This window comes from Electrona antarctica (genome assembly GCF_951216825.1).
Source record: "Electrona antarctica genome assembly, chromosome: 12".
In the NCBI taxonomy this organism is placed as follows: domain Eukaryota; kingdom Metazoa; phylum Chordata; class Actinopteri; order Myctophiformes; family Myctophidae; genus Electrona; species Electrona antarctica.
Window position 1 is genome coordinate 34,292,488 of NC_136793.1, and position 21,850 is coordinate 34,314,337.

At 43.0% G+C, this 21,850-nt stretch overlaps 1 protein-coding gene across 1 annotated transcript in view; it reads right to left on the minus strand.

Moving 5' to 3' along the window:
* znf608 (zinc finger protein 608) overlaps window positions 1-21,850 on the minus strand; it is a 42,288-nt gene that overhangs the window by 13,293 nt on the left and 7,145 nt on the right. Inside the window, exon 2 of the mRNA XM_079516962.1 lies at window positions 4,790-5,072. Within this exon, the coding sequence (XP_079373088.1) occupies window positions 4,790-5,072 (283 nt within the window). The remainder of the gene's footprint in view (window positions 1-4,789; window positions 5,073-21,850) is intronic.

Sequence of the window (21,850 nt, forward strand, 5' to 3'; positions counted from 1 at the left end):
TTAGTTGCTTAGGATACTGTAATTACTATAACATTGATCAATATTGTGTCAATATAGTGTGATTTCTTTTTACTTTTTGAAACATGTTGCTATAATACTCTTTACAGTGCACTTTGTTCTCACAAATTCACATGTGTACAGAGCACCCAGCCGCGCACATGCACTATGCGCACACGCACACGCACGCACACACGCACGCACACGCACACACACACACACACACACACACACACACACACACACACAGAGCGAGGGAAGGATTCAGGAGACAGACAAGGCGAGAGACAGACTGACATTTGAAAACCATTAACCTTCTCTTTGTGATGTGCCACTGGCAGTAAAGGGAATCACGTTTTAAACAGATTGGAAGTTTAAAATGAGGTTTGACTGCAGCACAGTTCCATCTCGTGTGTGTATGTATAAATGTTGGGGGAGCAGAGAGCCACAGAGCCACACAGAAAGAGAGGTTCTGTAAGCCTCTGAGCAGCGTAAATTGTCATTTAATTTGGGCTCATCAAGCCCTGAAGCTCTTCAATTAGCATTCCACTTAATCAATATTCATACAGTGTCAGCCCCGTATCCCTCCGCCACCAGAGGATGGAGGCTCACATATCACAATGTCGTCTGAAGAATAGTCCCTGAGTGGCAAGGCCGATCACTCATGATGAAAGGGGCTGAAAAAACACACATTTGCTCTCTCTAAAAATGTTGTATGGCTTTTATTGTTCTCCGAGCCTAGCTTGTCCCTCATCTTCTCTCATTCTTCATCCCTTTCACTCTCTCACAGTGTATCTCACTCCCCCAATACATGCACACTTGCATCTTTCCTTCCAAAAACAGACAAAATCCCCCCCCCCCCTCCGTAATCTCCCTACTGCTCCATCTCTCTCTCTCTCTCTCTCTCTCTCTCTCTCTCTCTCTCTCTCTCTCTCTCTCTCTCTTCCTCTATATCAGTTCTGTCTGCTCTATTCAGAGCTAGAGTGTATGTATTGTACATATGTATTATGCACTGTCCATTTCCCCAGATCTTCTACTGCCTCCTTTTCCCTCAATCCCTCTCAATCCCAGAGGGGCCTCTTTCTTCTTTCCACTGCATCGCTCTGATCCATGTGGGAATCTGAGCTGCGTTATATATCTATTCAACACAATAAGATTGGATTTATTTCACAGTTCAATTAACCTCTTAAATCCTTATATACTTCATTGACAGGAATCCGAGGAGTCCGGGGTCTATAGGCCCCCTAGCTTTTTGCCTCTATCTTTGCCGGAAATAGACTATCTACAAGATCACAAGATATGTGACGGTGTCTGACCGAGGCCAAGTCATTGAATATTATTATTACTATATTTCTTTCTTTCGTTTTTTCATGTCATATGAGAGCAGGGAATAATAGCTTCAAATTGACATATTGGTTGTTCAGTTTAACCCACCAGTTTTGGAGATATGGCTTATATAGAGTAATGTCTTGCAGAAAACAGCGAGATGAGAAAACAGGTTTGCCACCATGACTGTCTCAAAAAGAGTCACATATGTTTGTAGATCTGCTAGTTTTGCTGAATGTTTGGCTAGAATAGGGTTCATGTGCAAACACACAGTGAAGAGCATTTACCTTCCTCTCTCCATCTTCTATACCTATCCCCTCCCTTCCTCCTCCTCTCACTTTTCCTCTGTTCCTTGTCACTCACTACTTCTCTCCCTCCCTCTTTATCTCACTGTTGCAGAGAGTATGAAATGAGGTTCACTGTCTCACACTGTCTCTTCCTCCTAGTCTTGTCCCTCTTTTTCTTTCCTCGTTAACTTTCCTCCTCTCTGCATCCTTTCCACTCGTCTCCCTCTCTCCTCTCGACTCACTGTTAAGTGTAGGGCACCGTGTGTGCCGTGACTCGCGCAGTATTGTGCACAGGCCATATTCCCTGTGTGTGTGTGTGTGTGTGTGTGTGTGTGTGTGTGTGTGTGTGTGTGTGTGTGTGTGTGTGTGTGTGTGTGTGTGTGTGTGTGTGTGCGTGTGTGTGTGCGTGCGTGCGTGCGTGCGTGCGTGTGCGTGTGTTTGTTGCCAGGGTGAAGAGCAGCACTCCATGTTAATTACCACTGGGCCTGGACTACAACTCAACACCTCACACCAGACGCCCTGTGGTTGACAAAGCACTGCAGTTGTGCACTGCAGACAGACAAGATATTTATTAGTGACATATTACATCGGCATCGGTGAAGCTTACCGGCAAGAACTCATTTTTTGTTCTTGAAGACAACTTCATCCATTTTGTTTTAAAGGTGTGCTGTGTAGCATTTTGCTGCTGGTCGCCAGACAAATCAACTTAAAGGTGTGCTGTGTAGCATTTTGCTGCTGGTCGCCAGACAAATCAACTTGCAAAGTGTGTTTATAATTGACATTCTTCCAATAAACGTAAGGGACGGCTGCATGGTTTTAAGTAAGATCTATCCCATAACAAAGAGCTGTGATCAATGGCTGTGATGCCATAACCATGACATAATAGTCTGCCATACTCTGGCCTCAGTCAGCAAAATAATATATATATATATCCTGTCTCCAATTGGTAAAGAGTTCTGCTGCTAGACTGTTAACTAATACTAAGAAACATGACAACATCACATCTCATCTTAGCTGCTCTTCTGGATGCCTGTGAGCTTCAGAAGCCCTGCACGGACAGTTAATTCCGGAAATGCTGGTCCCTTATAAGCCTTAGATTCTCTAAAGCCCTCCTGGATGTTCCAAAAACTTGGCTCATTACCCAGGGCAATCAGGCTTTTGCAGTTGGCCACCTGCTAAAATGCCCAACCCGAGCAGCTATGGCAACAACAGTGCCTCCTTAAAAAAAAAGCACTTTGTAACTTTGTTAGGAAAAGTGCTATCCAAATAAATTAATCATTATAACCCAGAGGGACATGCAGTGCATTGTAATTTGGTTGTTAAACAACTGCTAGGCCATAATAATTGAGCAGTATGAATAGTATAAAATATAAATTCTGCTACTTCAAGTGGGCAAATCCAGCATTAATACATCTTCATACTCGTTGAATGAAGATGTATTAAACACCTGTGTGAAATTATTTAACCATGATACAATGTTTAATTGATGTTTAATTTACGTCATATTTAGTGGAATTATCAGCTCTTATCATCATACATCATCATGCATCATCTCATACTGGCCATTGGCCAATCAGAATGCCTGTTGCCTGTGATTGGTTAGCTGATTTGCTCGTTTACATATGACGTACATTTTCACTTTAATGTCAATGGCGTTTAATGTTTTGATGTTTAATTTACGTCATATTTATCGGAATTCTGACGTCATTTCTCTGTTCATCGTCAATGGCAAAACTTGAGACGGGCGGGGACAAAATTTAGCAGACATTTGAATGGAATTCTATTACCGTGGTCAATGGCAAATCTTGAGACGTGTGGGGACAAAAGCTGTTTATAGAAGGGGCTAGCGCCCCTTAAAAATCACTTGTATGAAGTGTGGGGCGCTCTTATCATCATACATCATCATCATACATAACATTCCGTGCTCGGCCAATCAGCTGAGCACATTCCGTGCTCACACACACAAACACACAAAGCTGTGCAAAAACGCCAGTATGCTACTTGTGTGAAGTGAGGGGCGCCTACTGTGGCTGCCACATGACGTCACTGGGGTCATACATACATAATGCAAACATAAAAAGACGATAGGCTTGGCCGGCCACATGACGTTACAGGGGGGTTACCAATACCAATTTCAGTACATGTTTCGGAAGGTTTACACTTCTCTTCGGGAGTTCGGGAGACAATGCTCAATTCCGGGATACTTTGGCTCCTGCTTCGAAAACATCCAGGTATTGTAGACCTCTCCTAACCCCACCCACCTCCACTGTGCATCTCCCGTCAGTCCGTCAGTCCGTCAGTCACACCTCGTGACACGCTCCATATATGGCCAATACAGAATTCATTCCATATGTTGATCTGACCTCATCAAACCCTGTACACTCAAGACACGCTCCGTATAAGGCCAGTACAGAATTCATTCTATATGTTGATCTGACCTCATCAAACCCCTACATCTCCATATACTGTATGGAGCTGGCCTGTTCTGACATCACAATGATGTTCTCGCATCACAATGATGACTCGACCAGCTCAACAGAATGACTGATCTCCAGAATGATAGATCTCCAACTCTACATTCAAAAACGCATTCATTGCATGTATTTTTGGTCAAAGTTGATCCCATGCCAAAGCGCCAGTCTTGAGTGTACAGGGTTTGATGAGGTCAGATCAACATATGGAATGTCAGAACAGGTCAGCTCGATATGGAAATCTAAGGGTGGCAGCAGGGGTAGTGTCTTGAGTGTACAGTTTTTGATGAGGGCCCATGCAGGTAGGGCCGGGCCTTAATTTTCGGACGTGTTGAGAACTCTAGTTTTCGCTGGCTGCCGGGCGCAGCTGCACTAGTAATAACTTTGGGCGGTCCCGTCTAGAGTTTGAATGGACATGTATCAGTCAAAAGGGAAACATCGAAGAGGAAGGACGGTTGGGGAAGGATCAACATATGGAATGTCATTATATTCTGCCAGAGTGATTCACCCTTTGAATGCAGAATTAGAGAGCTCCCTTCAGGTCATACATGGGCTAAATGAAACACACATTTATCCTGCACAACAGCTCCAGTTGTGTATATGAATATTTTGTATAGATGACTTGCTGCAAACCAAATTTCCTATGTGGGAGTCAGACAAATTAAAGTTGTGAACTAGTGGAAATGTGAACTCATCATATCGCCTCACCTTCATCAGTCTCGTGCCACACGATGCCCTCCAGGTTAACGCTGGTGCCCGGCTGGCATGGCCCCAGGCAGGCCCCGTCTCCTTCCAGACCCACAGAACCTCCGCCTCCACTCACTCCATCCTGGGTGTTAGTGCCGATGGAGCGTGTCCTGACCACCAGCTGCTTGGGGCTGGACAGGGGCAGGGCCGGAGGGGAGAAGGAGGGAGTTGAAGGCAGGGACACCCCTAGAGGGCCAGGGTGGCCAGGGGCCGGGGGAGCTGGCACTGTGAACATGGGGTCTACCTGCAAACACAGGGAAGGAGAGGAAAGAAATGTTGAAGGACTGCAGAGGAAAGAGGAATTTGAATGGAGCACACTCATAGAAACGCACGTAAGACGTCATGTGGCTGATATCAATACTGCCCTCGCTGTGCCCCTGACTTCACACGAGTGTGTGATTTCTTTCTTAACATAATAGAATAGATGTGGAAATATGTCTTTGGCTTCACTATGGCAGATCAAAACAACAACAATACAAGAGACTTATACAAGTCTTTATACAAGTCAAATCATAATAGGAAAACAAAGAAAACCTTCAATTTCACATTCAGAAGATGAAGTCTACATGGCAGATATACAGAAGTATACAAGACCTGGCCTACAGGCCTACAATGTTTGTGATTCTATCCATTTTGTAATGCATCACAAAAGGCAGTTTATCACATTCACAATATGGATTATGTAAACCGTCACCCATAATAAGGTGTCTCTCTCACCATCTGAATTATATGCATATAAGTCATATGCAACCTAAAAGGTTGTCATAACAATTACAAATAAAGTCAATACTGAGGCCAATACTGAGTGTGTGTGTGTGTGTGTGTGTGTGTGTGTGTGTGTGTGTGTGTGTGTGTGTGTGTGTGTGTGTGTGTGTGTGTGTGTGTGTGTGTGTGTGTGTGTGTGTGTGTGTGTGTGTGTGTGTTAGGTTCAAAATAAGCAATGTTTCCCTTTAAGAATGGAACCTGTCAAACTGTCAGGGCCTTATTTGGTTTGAGTCTTGTAAGGCTGGCAGCAAGCTGCCTCTCAGTGAGTAAAAAATCACACCCGTGTGAACTGAGTGGTGTAAGGTCTTATATAGACTGATCAGCTGTGGTCTGACGTAATGTCTGACGTAATGAAATCACACCCGTGTGAACTGGGTGACCGTAGCAACCATGCTCATTTTTTGAGCACAGACAGACAGACTAACAAAGCCAGTTGTAGGAGTGGTTTACACCACTCAAAAAGAAAGAAAAAAAATGATAGCACTACATAGGACCTTTATTAAACAGAGAACCGCTGTTTCGGCTTCCAAAATCCACAAGTGATCTTAACTGTTGTCGTTGCCATGGCAACTTGTAATTAAATACACAGCGAGTGGCAGGTCTTCAAAGTGCTGCCCTCAACCTCATGTCCCAATTACTCCAGCTCTGGAAATTAATTCTGTTGAGAGAGCAGGACAAAACGGCTGTGAATGACTTCTCTCAGTGTTAGGGCTCAATATACTGTAGATCGCTGGCTAGAAGAGACTCAATGCACAATCTTCCCTGAATGATTTTTTGGGGGCTTTTATGCATTTATTATTGATAGGACAGGCTGACAGGAAATGGGGAGAGAGATGGGGAGTGACACGCAGCGAAGGTCGTCGGGATCGGACTCAAACCCGCGACACGCTGTCAGGCGTGTAGCCTTGGTCCCCAGACCGCTACACCACGATTTTGTAACACAACCAGGGAAACTCCCCCGTCAGGTGAAAAGAAGCGGCTTGGACTCCTCATATGAAGGAAGCATAATGTCAGTCCTTTGCTCTCCCGAGGTGAGCAAACACAAAAAAATGTGTTACAAAAATTGTGGGTTAAAACATTTTTTTTTTAAAAGGCCCTTTCGCCCTTGAATGATAATAATGCTAAAATTCTGCAGATACAGGAGGTAACAGTCTTTAAACAGATTGTGTTGAAGCTGATATCACCATCCAAAGGCTGAGCACAGTAACTACATTTAAGGGTACATACATTACCTATATCTGCATTAGCATTATGTTAGCCTATTGTAAAAAGCTACAGTACAAGAACAAAAACAAATTAATGAGGATACTAGAATGTCTTTTTTCACTGTTGAAGATTGTGTTCAACAAAATGATTTTTCTGCAATAATCTAAAAGATGGACAAGCTACTGTTTTGTTTATTTATGAAGACCAATGCATGACATTTTGGAAATTATGGAGGGAGGTCCAAACAGAAAGGTCATGGGGTCACTCAAATGGTTAGAGTTCATCTTCAAGGGAGCGCGAATGCGCTCAGCAAGTTTCGTGGCAATTCACCCTTTTCCATTTCTCTTACCCAAGCATTGTCGAGATATTTTGTGTGCAACTGGACATTTTGGTCCACAGGTGACCCTAGAAGAAAAGCCATTGAGTCACCAAAATCAGTGTGGTTAGTCCTCCGGGCCAGGGAGCATGAATGTACCCAGCAAGATTCATGACAAATCTGCCTTTTAGATTAAATATCTTGTGAGCGCTGGAGGAAAGGTCATGAACAGGTTCAGCCTCCTGGGAGCATTAAGATTCACTGAACATAAATGGCATTCCAACCAGTAGTTTACTTTCCAAGATATATTGTTTGCGACCAAAGTAGTTGACGGATGGAGACAGTCGAGATGGACAGTCTGATGCACAGGCCGACAAACAATGCCACCATGAATTGTTCATGAATTGTTTTACACGAACTGTACAACACTTGATATTTTATATTTGTAGAATTATATCGTCGCTAGTATCGGGAGGAAACCAACTAAATTTTCTTCTTTTTCCATAAATCAATGCTATTGAATGCAGAACGCCCTTTATGAGAATGACTGTGTGTTGGTTATAAAAATCACACCTGTGTGAAGTGAGGGGCTCTCTTATCATCATACGTCATCATACATCATCTCATTCTGGCCAATCACAATTTGCGTCCTCACTTTTGTCTTCAATGTTTGTGTTTACACACTTTGGAGGGGCGCTAGCCCCTCCTATGGTTTAATGTTTGTTTTACATCATCATTACATCACCTAATCAATCATATAGCAACATGAGCTATACCGAATTCCCTCCTTGATGTTGTAAGATGATAAGAGTGCCCCTCACTTCACACGGGTGTGATTTTTGTCTTCAATGTTTGTGTTTACACACTTTTGTCTTCAATATTTGTGTTCACATAAACCCTCAAAGCTGGACATAGGAGGAGCTAGCATCCCTCAAAATATTGGAACCAATGAAAAGTATTAAAAAGTGCTTTGGACAAAAACTCCATATTGGACGCTCAAACTGTCTGCTAAATGTAAGTAATTGACATGGGAAACTGTTTGCTAAGCTAGGAGAGAGAGGCGTTCCTTCTTATTTAATACATATTTTACATTTTTGGTACTCCCATCAAACCATGCAAGTTAGATGGGGTGATACTATATCTGGGCCCTTTTTAGTGACTAATAGGGATTTTATTACCTGTGCTTTGCTTGATTGGCGTTTGGTATGTGTGAATGAGGCCTTAGATCTGCGCAGCGAGGAGCTCATCACAGGTAAATCTACGGCCAGTAATCAGTGTCCTGTGTACAGGTAAGCAGGTAACAGAATTCGGTGGAATCTAGTGCCAGGTTTTAGTGGAATTAAACCAAACTCTCAAAAACATCCAAGAAACACAATAAAACCCACAGTGGCCATTCAGGTCCCTTGGAATCTTGTCCCATTCCACAATAATTATTTAAACGCAGGCCACTCAATATCAATACAGTGATAGCTGTCAAGTGACTGACCGTACAAAACAATAGAACCGTGGTTTTCAACCAGTGGTCCGGGGACCACCAGTGGTCCTTCAGGCGGTTCCAGGCGGTCCCCTGCTAAATGATGCAGAGTTGGTAACCAAATGGACCTTTATAGATCTTTAACTCTTGAGAGTTAAATTATTGATAAACATTACTTAATTTTCAAGACGACAAAATATTAGAGAATGTAGAAGAATTGTTATTTAAATCAATGCTTGCCTGTTATCTCTCCTAATGGTACCAACATCAATACAGCATTGAATTGTGAAAAATATTCTTACATTTTGGGTAGACATAGACAACATAGTAAAATGTTGCGGCATGTGGAGCTTGCTTTGGAGTTGCCCAAACTGCAAGTGCACATTTGAGTGAGGAGTCTGCTATAAACACATGCACAACACAAGATATATATCTAGATAGCCATTCACAACACTGGTATCGGTATTCGGTATCGGCTAACACAGAAATTGTGATCGATCGACATCGATCGATATCGACATTGACATCGGGGAAACGAGAGCCAGTGTGTGGGGAGCCATCCATCTCTAGTTTTAGTTTTCCCCCCTTTACTCAGAAGGACACAACCAGTCCCAACCAGTCCAGAAAACAGAGGTGAAACATAATTGTAAGTGGGTCTGAGAGCATAAATCTCATCAAATGCAGGTCTGTGGCTCAAATGCTGAATAAATAATGGACCTTGAAATAAAAAGGGTTGAAAGCCACTGCAATAGAACACTTACATGCCCAGGTCTATATACACTAGGACTACTATAGTATAGACTAGGTATAGTCTGCCTAGCCAAATGATTAGACATCTCCGGATACCATTTGGTGACAGATTCTAAATTCAATGTAGGGGCTAGAACCGCTGAAAAACAATCCTGATACTGCCCCAATAAGGACCCTAGTCCTTTGTATTGGGTCTTCAGTGCAATTTGTTTTAAAATGTCTGAATAGTTTCCACCCAGTTCTAGTCCCCACACTGAATTTAGATGTCCCCAGACGTTTCAGTAGGCAGAGATCTCCGATCTACGCAAGAAAGACTATCCTAGGTGATGCTCAGTTCAATAACCGAATGAACAAGTATTTTATTCTCCTATTTTTCCTCTCAAAAAAAGAATTCAGGCTTGGTGAAAACCTTTCCTAGAAAAGATAAAGCTTTGAAAAATTATAACATGCTTCTGACAAAGAGTGCACGCACGCACGCACGCACACGCGCACACGCACACGCACACACACACACACACACACACACACACACACACACACACACACACACACACACACACACACAAAATGACAAAATAGGAATGTGTCTGTTCCATAGACTTACCAAACTAAATTCAGACCCAGTACACAAGACACAAGACACAATAACAATACAAAGTTAGGGGTCTCCTGTGCTTTATGCTGAATCTTTCTACTTGCTTATAATCTTTCATCACACACCATCTCACAAAGTCACACAGAGGCACAAGACGCAAACAATATTCAATGCAAAATGAGAAAGAAAACTACGTGTGGTCCCCTGTGATTTCATAACACATGACATTCTCCCTCACACAGAATAATTTACCAGGGCTGCACCAAGCACAACAACATAAACAATCACAATATTGTAATAATGCGAGAGGGTTTTCTTCGCAGTGATTATATACAGGTATAGTGATGCAGTAATACTAATGCATTATACAAGGCACTGATACCATACTTCAATAGTGGCTCTTAACTGAACGGCACTAAGATTCCACTGAATAGTCATACTGTAATACTGTAGCTCCACTGACCACTGGTACTGGATTCCACTGAATAGTGGTAATAGATCCATATGCCAATGGCACTGGATTCCACTAAACAATCGTGGATATACAGGTAGATCCACTGAAGACTGACACAAAGTTTCACCTTATGTTACCTAGCCTGAAAACCAGACAGAATTTGCTCACCCCAGAGTTGTAGGTGACCAACTGAGCCCACTATTCAAAGTGACATTGCTGTGAAATTTGAATCACAACCGCTCCTTGGAAATTAATCTTCCACACCGAAGTTCCAGACTAATATCTACGCAGTGATTATATTAGTTTGGCCATGTCAGGCTAAATGTTACCATATTCACAGAACACTGTACATATTCCTACTACTGGCCATAGATTTAACTAGAAAAGTGAGCTCTTCACCAAATCTGCACACTGTGTCAGTTGTGGGGCGCAGCTGGCAGGACACGAGGAAGCTGCGGGGTGAAATATAGTTTGTACCACAGACAGTGCAACTGCTTGTTTGTCACACATGGATTCAACTGAATGCAAGAACTTTAGATTAATTAGACAATCAAATGTGTGACCTGACCCTCTCGGATACATCATATTAAGGGCAAAGTTAATGAATGCCTATATTGGGGAAATTAAACAAATTAACTAGCATGTAGCATGATTATATTGGTCAGACGTTTTTTTTTTTTTTTTTATAAAGTATATTTATTGGTTTTTACAAACAGACATTACACAACATTACAGACAACAAACAGACATTACACAACAAGAACATAATAACAAACAACAAAAGAAAAGAAAAAAAAAAAAGAAAAAAAAAAAAAAAACAGCTCAGGCACAACATCACTATAAATAAAAAGATTGAACATACAAAGACATGGCAAGGACAATGAACCAGAACGACTCTGAGTTTCGATAGACTCCCATTCAGTAAACACATCCATACAGCATACAAATACATGTTAAAAAGGCAGACAACACCGCTATCATAGGCACAAAACATCACAACAAGAGCAGACCCATGCATACTCCACTCAAAGGCGGCAACCGCCCCCCCCCTCCAGGCGGCAGGGCCACCGCCCCAAGAAGCGGCCCCGACGCAATGCATCGAGACCCCTGCCCGGGCGACCACCCCCCCCCATACCCAAAGGGCAGACCAGCCCCCACCCCAAAGCAGAGCACACACTAGGGAAGAATGCTGGCATATAAGATATCTAAGGCTGGCACGGAAAACCTCCAAGTATTGTGGCAGACAATGTTGGTCCAATATGATCTAAATAAGGGTCCCAAATTTTGTAGAAAGTGTCCAATTTAGAATGCACCATGCATGTAATGTATTCACAAGGAATACAGTCCATTATAATGTTATGCCATGATTTCTTTGATGGAGCAACATCCTTGATCCAAAACAAAAGAATATTTTTCCTAGCAGCAAACGTCAATAAGTTGAACAACCTCTTATGTTTGACATCAATAACATGATCATCCGGGAGACCAAGTAAAAGACACAACGGGTTTAAATCGATCGGGACACCAAAAATAACAGAGAGTTCTGATACAATGTCATACCAATAGTTCTGAAGCTTCACACAGGACCAAAGACAGTGAACATAATTACCAATCTCTGTCTTGCATTTAAAGCAAAATGGGGACGCACTGACATCCATTTTATTCTTGAGAGCAGGAGTTATATGTATACGATGTAATATCCTGAACTGGATGGATTTAGTTCGGTTACAAACTGAAATCTGTTTTGCATAGGCCCACATATCTGCCCAGTCCTCATCATGAATAGAGACGTCCAGGTCTTTTTCCCAGGACTGCTTAGTAACCTGAGAGGATATAGATGAGTAGGAATTCAATACGTCACAGAAAATTGAAATTTGTTTCTTGGAAAATTGCAAAGAGAGGGCTCGCTCTACCTGTGAAGCGGAACTATTGGTTACAAGTGAAGTGTCCTCAGTAATAAAATGTCTAATTTGTAAATACCTAAAGAATTCAGATTTTAGCAACCCATGACGCTGCTGCAATTGTGTGAAAGACATCAAGGTCTGGCCATCAAACAGGTCTCCAAGTTTGGTAATGCCCTTCTCATGCCAGGTCTTAAAGCCTACACCCGAATGTCCCGGACTAAAGTCGGGGTTGCCTACCACTGGAGTAAGGGGAGATGTCAATTTAGCACGGCCTTCAATAGTACGCACAGACCTCCAGGCTTTGACTGAACATAGCGTGATGGGGTTAGAACAACATTTCCTAATAGACTTAAGGTCCTTTATGAATAATAGATTCCAAAGAGGGCACTTGGACTGTGAAGATTCAATATCAAGCCAAATCGAGGAAGGATCCGATTTAAGCCAATTCGTAAGCACCCTGAGGTGCGCGGCCAGTTGGTAATGCCTTATATTGGGCAGATCTAGACCACCATCTGCGCTATCCATTTGCAGCTTGGCCAATTTCAGCCGAGGCTTCCTCCCATTCCAGATGAAAGTACTTAACCAGCCCTCTAGTACCTTGATAACCTTGTTTGTCAACAATACAGGAATCATTTGCAATGGATAAAGTATTCTGGGGAGAACATTCATTTTTATAAGAGCTATCCTACCTAGCCAAGAGAGGGGTAAGGGGGCCCAACGTTCCAAATCTGCTTTTATAATATCTAAAAGAGGAGGGAAGTTGGCCTTGAACAGTGTATCATAAGCAGGTGTTATAGTCACTCCCAAATAAACGAAACCAGCAGGTGACCATTTAAAAGGGAAGGGTTCGGACAGGTCTGGGATAGATGTTAGAGAACCAAGTGGCATGGCTTCAGACTTAGTGAAATTAATTTTGTACCCCGAAAAGGCGCCAAACCTAGAGATCATTTGAGTTAGACAGGGAATAGAGGAATGAGGTCTGGAAATAAAAATTAACACGTCGTCTGCATAGAGTGTGATTTTGTGCTCCCTTTCACCGATTCGAACACCAGAGATCAGAGCAGACTGTCTGATGGCCTCGGCAAGCGGTTCAATAGCGATTGCGAAGAGCAACGGGCTGAGCGGATCTCCTTGGGGATTACCCCGTTGAATAGAGAAGTTTTCGGACCTAAGTCCATTAGTCAAAACTGCTGCCGTTCGGGACTCGTAAAGAATTTTGACCCACTTGGTAAATCTACCACCCAGGCCGAATTCCTCAAACGTTTCAAACAGATAGGGCCATTCTACGCGATCGAACGCCTTCTCCGCGTCGAGAGACAGCACCATAACGGGGTGGTCGACGCCCTGAGATAGTTGGATAACATTTAAAAGCCTTCTCATATTGTCACAGGAGTTTCGCCCCTTGATGAAGCCTGTCTGCTCTTCTTTAATGATGAAAGGGAGCACTTTTTCCAGACGCATGGCCAAAATTTTGGAAAGCAATTTTTGGTCAGAATTAAGTAAGGCTATAGGCCTGTAGGAGGCGCACTTTTCGGGACATTTTCCTTTTTTGAGAAGAAGTGAAATATTAGCCTCCCGCAAGGACTGAGGCAAGATCCAGGTCTCAGAAGCATGATTCAACATTGCCAAAAAGGGATCTAATAGAATATTACTGAACTCCTTATAAAATTCACAACCAAACCCGTCCGGCCCCGGGGCTTTCCCAGATGGCATACATTTCAAGGCTTCAAATGCCTCCTCCTTTGTGATTGGGGCATCTAGTAGTACATTCTGAGCAGTCGTGACCATAGGAAGATGCAAGTCTTCAAGAAAAGAATACATATCGGAGAGAGCACCATCATCCAGCTGTTCTGTTTTATAGAGATTAGAATAAAATGAGGCAAACTCCTTGTTAATAGTTTTAGTATCAAAAGATCTGACATTATTGGAATCCACAACTGAGGCTATAATTTGAGAGTCAGCTCTTTTTTTAGCCAGATTAGCTAGACATCTGCCGGGCTTATCCCCGAACTCATACATTCTCTGTCTAGCAAATTTAAGGGAGTACTCTGAGTCTTGAATCAACAAAGTATTCAAGGCAGCACGAGTAGCCGTCAATTCCTTAAGCAGATTTGAGCTTGGGGTCAAGATGTGTTTGCTTTCAAGGTCAGCCAGTTTGGATTCAAGGAGTTTGCGTTGTTCTTCCTTTTTACGCCTTTTGGAAGCAACATAAGACATAATCAGTCCACGAGAGTAGGCTTTGCATGTCTCCCAAAGGAGAGAAGGATCATCTGTAGATGATGAGTTAATTGAGTAAAACATTTTGAATTCTGAAGTGAAGTATGAAACAAATCTATCATCTTTGAGAAGGGATGAATTAAGTCTCCAGCGTCTTGATCGTGCTCTCTCCTCAGAAAGTGAATAAACCAGATATACAGGGGCATGATCCGACAAAACAATACTTCCCATGGTACAAGATGAGACCAAAAATAGCTTAGAGGAAGGAATAAAGAAATAATCAATTCTAGTGTAACATTTATGGGGGGCACTGAAAAAAGTAAACTTTAAATCAGAGGGGCATAGGGCTCTCCAAACATCAGAGAATCCAATATCTGAACATAGAGAGGAGAGCATCTTGGCCTGCCTCGAGGGGGAGGCTAAACTAGGTGGGTGTTTGTCTAAAGACGGGGTAAGATGACAGTTGAAATCTCCGCCCACAAAGGCATCCTCAGAAGCTAGCTCAGAAAAGTCAGCAAAGATCTTAGATAAAAAATCAGCAGAGTAGCCAGGAGGACAATACACATTCATGAATGTCACATCTTTACCTTGAAGAACCCCCTTAACAATTACATATCGGCCCTGGCTGTCTATAACAGACTTAAGAGGCCTAAATGCAATATTCTTATTGACCAGAATGGCCACACCCCTACTAAATGAGGAGTAAGCTGTAGCAAAAACCTGCCCTACCCAATTTGTTTGAAGTCTAACATTATCCCTGGCCTCCATATGGGTCTCTTGTAAAAAAGCAACAGAAACATTCTCCTTCTTCAAAAATGACAAAACTGCCTTCCTCTTGGCCGCCTTTTGAAGGCCCCGAATGTTCCAAGAGCAAAGCTTGAAACTGTCGGAATTAACCATGGTCATCGAACATGGACTGATACTTAGGCAGAATAGACCTAGAAGGGCCTATAGGCACACTATCCCTACTCATATCTAATAACAAACATGTGTGTCCTGAGCTATAAGACAGATACATAAAAAAAACAGACAAAAAAACACGAGTGGGGGGCCTTTCCCCAAAAATACAGGGACTAATCATCCAACTTAAAACCCTCAAAAATCCACCAAATGTAGATTAACACTTCTCAACAGCCCCACTCCCATATTATTAGGTACCTCAAATAGATAAGCAAAATAGTCAAAAGAAATGTATCAAAGTAAAAATAATATATATATGTACCCACACGCACACATGCACACACGCGTACGCACACACATATCCACAGCGTACATCTAAAGAAAGAAAAAAAAAGATTGTAAAAATATATTTTTGTACATGTGCATGCACATGCACACGCCCGTACTGCACATTTATGAAGAAAAAAAAATATATACATACATACATATATATATATATCTGTGCATGTGCATACACATACGCACACACGCATATGCATACACACACACATGCCCGCATTGCACAATTATTTCAAGAAGAGTGAGAATAATGAAAAATATACATACACATAGATACATGCATACACACACACGCATACATACATACATGCACGCACATGTTACACAAATAAACGCACACACAAACACATCCACACTGCACACAATGTTATATTCAATTGAATGTAAACAGAAAGATCAAGTAAGCATCAAATCCACCAAAAAAGTCCTGTCCAAAAATCACAGGTCTGTATGGGCAATACCTCCTCCCAGCCCAGGGAGGCACCACATCCAGAAAAAAGAAATAATAAGAAAAAAGGGGGGTGCGATTACTCTGCCAGGCCACAAGGGGCGCTAAACAACAGTTCGTCCGTCAGCATAGTGAGTTCAGAGTTCAGAGTTCAATGGTTGGTAACGACGCGACCGGGCGATGACGTCACGCAGCTAGCCAGAGCGGCTAACAACATGGCTATTAATAAAAACTAAACCCCCCCAGTTACATAAAACATGAACAAAAACGTCTCGGTATTCAACAAAACCACGCATAGTCATCTAGAGATTAATACAACCTTACAGTATCGCCCAAAGCACAGAACATGTGAAGTTTTTTGTCCCCCTTTCAAAGAAAATAAAAATAAAGGAAAAACGAGAGGCAGCGCCTCGCCTACTAGTATGAAAACAGATGCAAAAACCGGAGTCATCATAAATTAAAAAAGGGGCATATAAACAAAATTAGATACCTAAGTGTTCGGGTATAACCCAGCTTCACAGTCTCGCACATATGAACCGAAATCTTTAATTAAACGAAGAGGTAGACATGACGTTCGAGCGTTAGCAATAAGCTAACCACAGTAAGGATACTACCATCATTCAGCGTCGGCCACGGTGTCCGCCTCGGCGTCCGCCTCGACGTCCGCCTCGACCTCCCTCGCCGGCGACACCCTCGCCGGCGACACCGAGGCTGCGGCGTCTTTGTAGTAGGCCTTCAAGAAGTCCGCAGCGTCCTTAGGTGATGCAAGAAGCTTTCTTTTGCCGTCCTTGGTCTGGATAAAAAGCCGCGACGGGTAGAGGAGCGAGGGCCTGAATCCTTGCTGGTACAAAGCGCCCATGGCATCTCGATAGGAAAAACGTTGTTCCATGACCTCAGGGGGGTAATCCTCGAAGATAAGGACCGGTTTGCCTTTGTAGGACAGATGTCCTCTCTTCTTACGAGCCTCCCGGATTATAGCCTCTTTTATTCTGTAGCGGTGTAGACGGGCAATCACTGCTCTAGGCCTGGATCCGCGGGTTGGATTAGCGGTCAGCGCTCGGTGACAGCGATCCAATTCAGGCGGTGTAGGAAGGACGTCTTTGCCCAAAATTTCCACCAGAACCTCCGCAAAGAAGTCAGTGGGCCGGTCACTTTGGATCGATTCATCGAGCCCAATAATTCTTATGTTATTTCTACGGCTACGCGAGGACAAATCTATCATTTTGGACTTTAGCTTAGTATAGCTCTCCTCCATTGCCGCACATCTGGCTTCAACCTCCTCCAGCTTGTCGCTATAATGGTTTAAGCCGTCTTCCAATGAGGTCAGACGCTGACCCTGGTCAGCAACGGTTATCTGAAGGTTGTCGAGTTTGGACTCAAGCGAGGAAAAGCCGGTTCTGAACTCGAGAGTAAGGGAAGCTTTCATCTCCTCGATTAGCTTAGCAACAGTAGCCATTTCGGTGGCAGCTACCGAGTCTTCCTTCCTATCCTTACTTCTTGTAGACATTTTGGCTCGTTCAGCCAGAAACAAAAACGCAAATATGTAAGGAAACAAATCAATGCAGTCTGGACAGTCTGAGTGTATAAAAATGAGGCTTATATAGTAATTTAGAAAAGTTTGGGAGCTTCGGCGTGGCAAAGCGCGTCTACTCCATCTTACGACCCGGAAGCACTCTGGTCAGACGTTTTAACAGTCGGTCTCGTTATATTAAAATCCTGTTTGATAGTCAATGTCACATGACTCACAAGAACATATGTGCAAACATTTGTAGCATTAATAACAACATCTATGGGTGTTTTTTTGGCTCTGCGTTGTTTCAAGGTCACTCAAAGTTGCTTCATGATCCAAAGGGATAAGGGATGACTTGGCTATGGTTTAAGAGTTATAAGCCAAAACATGAAGTGGCCTGCTATATCATATATTATATTATCTTTTTTTAACCTAACCTAACCCTAACCCTAACCTCACAGAAAGCCACGGGTGATTTGTAACCCGCAGCACGGGTGATTTGTAACCCGCAGCACGGGTGATTTGTAACCCGCAGCACAGGTGATTTGTAACCTGCAGCACGGGTGATTTGTAACCCGCAGCACGGTGATTTGTAACCCGCAGCACGGGTGATTTGTAACCCGCAGCACGGGTGATTTGTAACCTGCAGCACGGGTGATTTGTAACCTGCAGCACGGGTGATTTGTAACCTGCAGCACGGGTGATTTGTAACCCGCAGCACGGGAGATTTGTAACCCGCAGCACGGGTGATTTGTAACCCGCAGCACGGGTGATTTGTAACCCGCAGCACGGGTGATTTGTAACCCGCAGCTCAGGTCGGACTAACGGGAGGTCTGACTTAAGGGCAGTCCCCCCTGTAGAGGTGTGGTCTATTGAACAGACGGATGCAGAGGGACAGACTCACCGTCACTGGCCAGGCTATATGTAAAGACATCTCTATATGTAATGACATCTCTTGAGCGACAGTGAAGCGGTACTACTGGCCATCTACAATCCATACAATAGCTCTAATATTCACAGATCCACCGAAAATGTGCAGCAAGACCTAGCCAATTCCAATGAACACTGGCACAAGATCTAGGAGACAATAGTATTGGAGCCATTGAATAGAGCAGTATATTCACAAAGCATGAAATGTCCACAGAACACTGATTATAGAATCTAGATACGTAAACACAGGCACCACTATAGCAGTAATAGATACACTGACCACTGGTAGTTAATATACTAAACACAGACAATTAACTAAACACAAGCACTCCAATAAGTACCAGTAATACTGCAGATCCACTGACTCCTGATAGTGTATCCACTGAACACTGAACATAGATCAGACCAGTCTGTGCTGCAGAGGACCAGCCATAATAATGCTGTTCTAGCTTTCTGTATTGTCCATGGCAGAATGAGCTCATCGCTTGCAGAGGTATCGGGAGAAACAGACACATATGTTCTCCCCTCCTCCCTCGCTTCCTTCTTCTCCACTCTATACTGTTTCTCCCTCTTCCACTTTCTCCTTACATTCATCTCATACCCCCGTTTCCTCTCCTCTCCAACTGTCCTCAGACATCCAGACAGAAATATATTTTTTCCTTTATTGTGCTGTTGGAAGTGAAAGCATTGTGTATGGCTGCATGTGTAGACAGTCACAAATCTATTCATGCTGTAGAGTGTGGAGTGTTTAAGTACATAATGTGTGTGTGCAACTGTGCATGCGTGCGTGACTGCGTGCGTGACTGCGTGTGTGTGTGCGTGCGTGCGTGCGTGCGTGCGTGCGTGCGTGCGTGCGTGCGTGTTTTTCTGTTCTTCCTTCCTATACAAGTAAAGTACAACCAAGAGAACATCTGATCTGGACCACAAATAGTTCAGATCTTTAGAGCAGGGGTTCTCAACCTGGGGGTCGCGACCCCTCGGCGTGGGTGGGGGGGGGTCATCAAATTATTTTGGGGGGTCCCCAGTTTCTAAAAGAAAAATAGCTGGAAAATGGAAATGAAGAGTTTAGATAGTACTACATGCATATCCTTAATTCTTTCTTTCCCATGTCCGTATATATACGTACCCCGGCGCTAGGTAGCGTCATATCCCAGGTCCGTATATATACGTACCCCAACGTATACTCTGTCTATATAATGGTTGAGGCCTACAGAAGCTTTTAACATTGGTCCAGTTCCTATGGCAACATCCCACCGTTCCAACTATGGGATTAAAAAACTAATCACAGTTCAAAGCAGTTGAAAGGAGGATTTTCAATGTTCAACTCCGTCTTTTAAAGTAAACGTGTATGGTGGCACTGGGAACTGGGGTTTATGCTAACAGATAGCTGCAATTACAGAGTTAACAATTATATCTGGTGTCAGTATTTAATTATGATGATGTGTTTTCTGTATTATTAAGGTTATTGTAGACCTCAATTTGAATGGGGGGGCGGGGGGGGGGGGGGGTTGAGAAGGGGTTGAGAAGCCCTGCTTTTTAAGGCCTGGGACTCGGGAGTATAAAAAGAAAGATGCTCTGAGAGAGACTGAGTAAGACACAGGAAGGAAGGCTGCATGACCGACCACACTGACCACTGGAAAATTACAGAGATGGACTCCACTCCAATCAATACTGCTAGAGATGAAAGGAAAAAAAGATCAATGTCATAAACCTGTGGGGTGTCGAACTAAATCAGGATGTGTGCACTGTGTGCATGTGATGTTGTGGCATTGAATCCCGCTCATGACCTTCCTCCATAATATTGGGTGGCCCTCTAGATAAAGTGCACTGTAACCATTGTAAATATATAATAATCTCATCCTGTATGTAGCATGTTCCTTTAGTTGGTGTCTCATTCTCTCATCTCATTGTAAGAAAATAAATATTTTAGGGGTTTTGGGGGTTTACTTATTTTAATGTGAATTGCAATTAAAGGACAACTTTCGTTTTTTTCAACCAAAGTTCATGTTTTAGGTTGTTATTAGAGAAAGTAAGAGTGTTAATTTTTGTTCATTTGCTGCTTTCTTTCGTTTTAGGGATTTTAGCTGTTTTGACAGGGGGTCGGGGGCATTCGAGCATGGGGCTAAAAACATTTTATAGCTATTTCTTTTTTTATAATTTACTATAGTCCTACTAGACCCCAAGAAATTACATCTGGCCACAAAAGATCACGAGATCTACTGAATGTGTCAAACTGACATATTGAGCGAATACCGGAGAACTCACCAGTTTACCAAGTCACCATGGCGAACATTCTTCATCAATGTCTTCATCACTATGCTAAGATGCTGTCTTCATCAGTGTAATACGTCAAACCCACAGATGTTATAGTTAATTTCCAAAGTGATCAAATTATTTTGTGCAATTAGATTTTCAGCTAGATGATGATAAAAAGGTGAGTATGTGAATACCAACTAGAAAAAGTGCCCCTCGGGGCACAGGTCTCCACCAGGGCAGGTCAGGTTGTGGCCTCCTGGTGGCGCTATAATAGGCCAATGTGAAAAGGGTGACATTTCTTCTTGCGCCTTGGATGGCAATTGGGTGATTTGAGGCATTTTGTTCCAAAAAAGTGTTTTGCAAAAATCCACCTGTTGGTGGCGCTATAACAGGCCAATGTGAAAAGGGTGGGATATATTCCTCAGCCTAGTAGGAAAGTCTGTGAAAGATTTCACGTGAATTGCACGCTCCGTTCATGATTTGAGGCTTTTTGTTCAAAACGGTCCAATCCTGCAAACTTTGAAAGCCAATGTTAGCCAATTAGGATGGAAATTGAAATATCGGACAGATCCGTCTTGAACACATGACTATAGAGAGTGTGTAACGGCCTTGGATGGCCATTGGATGATTTGAGGCATTTTGTTCCAAAAATGTGTTTAGCAAAAATCCACCTGTTGGTGGCGCTATAACAGGCCAATGTGAAAAGGGTGGGATATATTCCTCAGCCTAGTAGGAAAGTCTGTGAAAGATTTCACGTAAATTGGACGCTCCGTTCATGATTTGAGGCTTTTTGTTCAAAATGGGCCAATCCTGCAAACTTTGAAAGCCAATGTTAGGCAATTAGGATGGAAACTGAAATATCGGACAGATCCGTCTTGAACACATGACTATAGAGAGTGTGTAACGGCCTTGGATGGCCATTGGATGATTTGAGGCATTTTGTTCCAAAAATGTGTTT